Source organism: Helianthus annuus, chromosome 12, assembly GCF_002127325.2.
Source record: "Helianthus annuus cultivar XRQ/B chromosome 12, HanXRQr2.0-SUNRISE, whole genome shotgun sequence".
Classification (NCBI taxonomy): domain Eukaryota; kingdom Viridiplantae; phylum Streptophyta; class Magnoliopsida; order Asterales; family Asteraceae; genus Helianthus; species Helianthus annuus.
This window is the reverse complement of record NC_035444.2, coordinates 22,345,248-22,350,942: the sequence shown is the minus strand read 5'-3', so window position 1 is coordinate 22,350,942 and position 5,695 is coordinate 22,345,248. Positions and strand designations below refer to the sequence as shown.

General features: G+C 37.1%; 1 protein-coding gene across 3 annotated transcripts; it reads left to right on the top strand.

Annotated features, from left to right (window-relative positions):
* Positions 1–634: 634 nt before the first annotated feature.
* On the top strand, positions 635–5,214 carry LOC110894361 (putative receptor-like protein kinase At5g39000). 3 transcript variants are annotated; one of them, XM_035980834.1, is made up of 5 exons: positions 635–1,636; positions 3,030–3,186; positions 3,274–3,479; positions 4,591–4,732; positions 4,823–5,214. In XM_035980834.1, exons 1-5 carry the CDS (start codon positions 728–730, stop codon positions 5,104–5,106), a joined length of 1,698 nt encoding a protein of 565 aa, XP_035836727.1. In that variant the 5' UTR covers positions 635–727; the 3' UTR covers positions 5,107–5,214. The 3 variants fall into 3 exon arrangements, with proteins under 3 accessions (XP_035836727.1, XP_021997266.1, XP_021997267.1); XM_022141574.2 differs by having other exon boundaries at positions 636–1,636; positions 4,814–5,214; XM_022141575.2 differs by having other exon boundaries at positions 638–1,636; positions 3,036–3,186; positions 4,814–5,213.
* The last annotated feature ends 481 nt before the right edge of the window (positions 5,215–5,695 follow it).

Sequence of the window (5,695 nt, the reverse complement as noted above, 5' to 3'; positions counted from 1 at the left end):
CCTTATATGACTAAACGAAAATAATAAGTCCAAGACATAAACCTGTTAATGAATTCTTTTAAGAAGTCTGCAAGACTTCACCTTCATAAAATAAAATCCATGGACTAAAACCATTTATTGGGCTTTATCAAACGCAAAATAATAATTTAATATATAGTAAGTAATGACAAGGCTCATGTAAGTTAATTACATGATAGACTCAAATAATATTAGGATTAAGTCGAGCTCGCACTCTTGCATCACCTAACTCGTTTAATCTCTAACGTTACTTCCTCGATCAACAAGTTAATCCAATACCCTAAAATCCGTTGATAACACTAAAATTACCAACATATACCAAATTTTCAGAACGAGTTGATATTTTTAAACGAATAAAAGTACAGGTTGTGTTCTAGTTTTAACTAATTTGGTCCAGCTATTTATTAAATTACCAAATTATACCAAACTTTTGATGATATTTAGTATTATTATAATAGAAAAGTTTCCAAATATTACATGCATTCCTTCTCTCCCAAGTTTTTCTAACTCTTATTCAACCGTCTCTTTCATCATCCAATTAATTAAAAGCATCCAAAACGCGTTTTACTTCTTTCAAAATGTATCCTTCCAGACATTTCCTTGTACCCATGTATAAACAGCTCATCTAGCGGTCTGTCTTCAGTAAGTCGCTTCCAGTTAAATCCTTTGAATCGATTTTTCCTTTAAACACATAGTTGCATCAAAGATCATGCCTTCCATTGAAGATGTGAAGCACTTGCAGATTCCTCTCTGGGAGATATCATTGGCAACTAATGGATTTGCCAAAGAGAATCTCATTGAAGAAGGTGGATTTGGGCATGTATACAAAGGCATATCCAAAAAACACGGCTCCATCGCGGTGAAGCGGTTGGTTTATAGGCAAATGTATGGGCAAGGAGACAAGGAATTTAAGACAGAGATAGCTTTGCTTTCAAAATGTAAACATGAAAATATTGTCTCTCTTCGTGGTTTCTGTGACGAAGATGGCGAGAAGATTCTTGTTTATAGGTATGAAAGCAATGGGAGTCTTAACAAGCAATTAAACAACGAAAATCTAACCTGGACCCAACGCCTACGGATTTGCCTAGATGCTGCCTGTGGGTTACAATACCTTCACGAAAACGTTGAGTCTCAACTTGGAATCTTCCACCGCGATGTGAAAAGCCCCAATATCCTTTTGGATGAAGGCTGGAAGGCAAAAATTTCAGATTTTGGGTTGTCAAGAGCACACCCTGCCAATATGCAGGCTAGCTTTCTTATCTCGAATCCGTGTGGCACAGAAGGATATATTGATCCAGATTACCGTAACACCTGTCATCTCACCCAAAAATCTGACGTCTACTCTTTTGGGGTCGTATTGTGGGAAGTTTTGTGTGGAAGGCTCGCATATGTTCCATCATACAATGATGACCGTCGATATTTAAATGTTCTAGTGGAAAAACATTACATAAGGAAAACACTAGACAAGATCATTCCTTCCTATTTACACAAGCAGATGCACACAGATTCGTTACTTACGTTTACAAAGATTGCCTATCAATGTTTGAAGAACCGAGAAGAACGTCCAACAATGAAAGAGGTCGTGGATCAGTTACAAGAGGCTATTGATCATCAACAAGTAAGTTGTTACACTTGTCATAAGGTTAATTAATTTTACATATTTTATTGACATCAGTTCTCTTTACTACCACTAGTAATCTACAATATTACTTATATAAAGTCCTTTTGGTAGTGTTTTCTAACTAACGCGGGTGTCCCTTTCATCATTCCAATTAATTAAAAGCATCCAATCCAAACGCATTTTACTTATTTTAAAAGGTATCCTTCCAGACATTTCCTTGTACCCAGTACTTGTATATAAAAACAGCTCTTCTAGCGGTCTGTCTTCAGTAAGTCGCTTCCAATTAATCTTTTTTTAAAAAAAAATATCCCAACCACAAAGCTACCCCCTTTTCTTTGAATCGATTTTGCCTTCAAACACATAGTTGCATCAAAGATCATGCCTTCCGTTGAAGATGTGAAGCACTTTTAGATTCCTCTCCTGGAGATATCATTGGCAACTAATGGATTTGCAAAAGAGAATCTCATTGGAGAAGGTGGATTTGGGCCTGTATACAAAGGCATATCCAAAAAACACGGCCACATTGCCATAAAGCGGTTGGTTCATAGGCAAAAGCTTGGGCAAGGAGATCACGAGTTTAAGACGGAGATTGCATTGCTTTCAAAATATAAACATAAAAACATTGTATCTCTTCTCGGATTCTGTGACGAAGAAGGCGAGAAGATACTTGTCTATAAATTCGAGAGCAACGGAAGCCTCGATAGACATTTAAACAACAAAGATCTAACCTGGATATAACGACTGGAGATTTGCCTAGATGTTGCCTGTGGGTTACAATACCTTCACGATAACGTTGGGTCTCCCCATGGAATTTTCCACCGCGATGTGAAAAGCTCCAACATCCTTTTGGATGAGGGCAAAAATTTCGGATTTCGGGTTGTCAAGAGCACGCCCTGCTAATATGCAGGATAGCTTTCTTTTCTCCAATCCTTGTGGCACGCCTGGATATATTGATCCAGACTACTGTATGAAGGGTTATCTAACCCCGAAAACCGAGTCTACTCTTTTGGGGTCGTATTGTGGGAAGTTCAGTGTGGAAGGCTCACACATGTTATAGACAAGCATGAGCGTATAGACCTATCTCAATTGGCCCAAAGACATTACATAAAACACAGATAAACACAGCTTCATTAAGTACATTTTCAAATATCTCATATCAATGTTTGAAGAACGTAGAAGAACGTCCAAAAATGAATCAGGTCGTAGAACAATTACAAGAAGCTCTTTGTAAACAAGAAATTCTACAAGAGGTTTTACATCACTTTTTTTTTTTTACAAATTTCCAACTTAACAGTCGTAGTACTACTACTCAGTTTTTTCTTAAGTTGGTTTTGGTGAAAAAGTAGTTTATTTATGTGGTTTTAATCAGTTTTGATGGTTGTTTTCGGAGGTAAAGAAAAAAGCAAAACCGGCCACCGTAGATGAGAAGAAGGGCGATGGATCTTTTCCGCCACCACCTCCCCAGCCGCAAGAGTTGGTCTTTTTAGTATACATGCATTGTAAAGACTGTGCTAAAAGAGTCCGGCGATGCCTTGAAAACTTTGAGGGTGTGTACTTTTTATGATTAATTCTTTTTTGGTTTCTTGATTGATTTTCTTTGGTTTGATAATTACTTAAGTTGTGTTAATAAATAGGCGTTGAAGGTGTTGAAACGGATTGCGAGAATCATAAGGTCGTAGTGAAGGGAGAAAAGGCGGATCCGTTAAAGGTTCTAGAAAGAATCCATAAGGAAACCGGTAGAAAAGTTGAGCTTTTATCACCGGTAACAAAACCTTTGGTGGAGGAGGCCAAAAGGCTGGAGCAAGAGAAACCTTCTAAACGGGAAGATGAGAAAGATGAGGTTGTCATTAATTATTATTTTTAATTGAGATAGTTTAGTTATCTTTTCTACAGTTTCCCCCACCTACCATTCATAGTACAATGTCCCCTACTAGTCCAATAGGCGTGACAGATCAAGCTGTGCACTTTAAAATGATTCATTAAGTAATCGAGTCATGGATACTAGGACGTACCCCGTAAGGAACACTGTCTTGTCATTGGTTATGTTCGGGATTAGATTAACTAGCTACATATACTAACCGTGTTAGGGGTACGGGTGCTTCACTTTCCATCACTCACCACACTCAATCATGTTCCGTCACGTCATCGAAATTGGTTTCATCACTAGTGATGGATTTTAGTGGGGGTGTCCATCACTCACCACACCCATCAATTTCCCTCACATTCTGCAACTTTTCACGCGTCATGGCCATCACGAGTGATGAGTTTAACGAGTGATGGAATTGGGTGGCGGCGGTGTTCCACGCTACTCCACGAGTGATGAAAGCTCCATAACGTGACGCCCCCACCCCGTTAGAGTTTTACTTAAAGTCGGCCTTTTGGTTTCTGTAAATCTAATTTACATACTATGATTGACATTGTAAAAATCCTGAACATTTTGTTAACCCTAAAGTCCCTTTTGGATTAGATTAACTTATATTAGCTTCTATTTTGAATTCAATTAATCCGAGGTCTATTTAACCCATTATAGTACACTAAATGATCTCGCAACTCTAAGCTCAATCACTAAACACCTGCTAAGGGGGAGGTGTATTCTTGAATCTCTTCTTTAATAATTTTAGCTTGTATTTTTAACCACCTACAAAATATAAAAACCGATCAAAACAGTATATGTTATAATAATATAGGTGCATTTTTACCATATAAAAACCGATCAAAACAGTATATGTTATAATAATATCGGTGCATTTTTACCAGAATTAGTAAGTGTACCTAAATTGCACCCATCGCTATGATAGTGAGTTTCTTTGATGTGGCTATTGGTATAAATGAACTTTTTTATAATATTTTTGGTAAAATAAGTTGAGTTTTTTTTTTTTTTTTTTTTTTTTAATGTGGGTTTCGATATAATGTGTTTTTAAAGAATGCCTTGTTTGATTGTTGTTTCTCAGGAGGGAAAGAAAGAAGCAAAACCGGCCACTAGAGATGAGAAAAGGGGAGAGGCGTCAAAAGACCCGCCACCGCCGAATGTGTCGGCAAATGAGACCAAGAAGCCGAATAGAAAAGTTCAGCAAAACCTTAAAGGCTCAGAGGGTATGTTCACTTCTTTTTTTCTTTTGTAGTTTCTTGAATGAATTTTTGGTTTCATTAATAACTAACTATTTTGAAAAATAGGTGTTAAAGATGTTCATCTGTATTGTGAAACTCAAAACGTGTTAGTGAAGGGAACACAAGAAGATTCAACGAAGGTTCTAAAAACAGTCGTAAAGAAAAGTCACCGAAAAGTTGACCCTCCATCCCCGGTCCAAACACTCTTGGCAGAGGAGCCCAAGAAGCCGGAGCAAGAACCTCATGAGCAGGCGAAGAGGAATGATGCTACAAGCCGAGAAATATATATCTATATATTTATTATTATTTTTTGCTTTATCTATGATATCTCTAAGTTAGTTCGCTATTTAAATAAATAAAACACTACTATGGTAGCTATAGAAGTTCTACTCTAGTCTTAATGTTGTTATGTTGTAGCACTTTATTATATTTATTAAAGTGAAATGTTTCATGAATCAATTAATGAAAATCACTAGTCTTTAACGGTATCAAATCAAGTTCATTTGTAACCTATAATATAAGAATATCGTCCATGTTCTACCTATCGGATTCAGACTCCACCACCAAACCCGACATATGTTTCTTCTTAAATACTTTTGTAGACGCCACCCAACCCATTAGCGGGAGTCAACAACACCATACCTAGGTAAGGAACGAGTGCTTTTGGCAATGGGACTCTCAGCATCTCTCACCTCGGTTATCATGGGCTTCCTTTACAAAACCACACAACTTATACAATGTAAAAATGTGTCATCAATTATCCAAGATGTTATTGATCATCTGATTGTTGTCATTTTATCATAATAGGTTTGTCTATGACATTACAAACCCTCTTTAACAAGCTTCTTAAATCGCACCAACTCTAATCTTTCACCACTGCTACTACAAACTCACATTCCCTTTGACACTCTCGTCTTGGACATCTAGGTTATTTCTTTATCTTTAAAT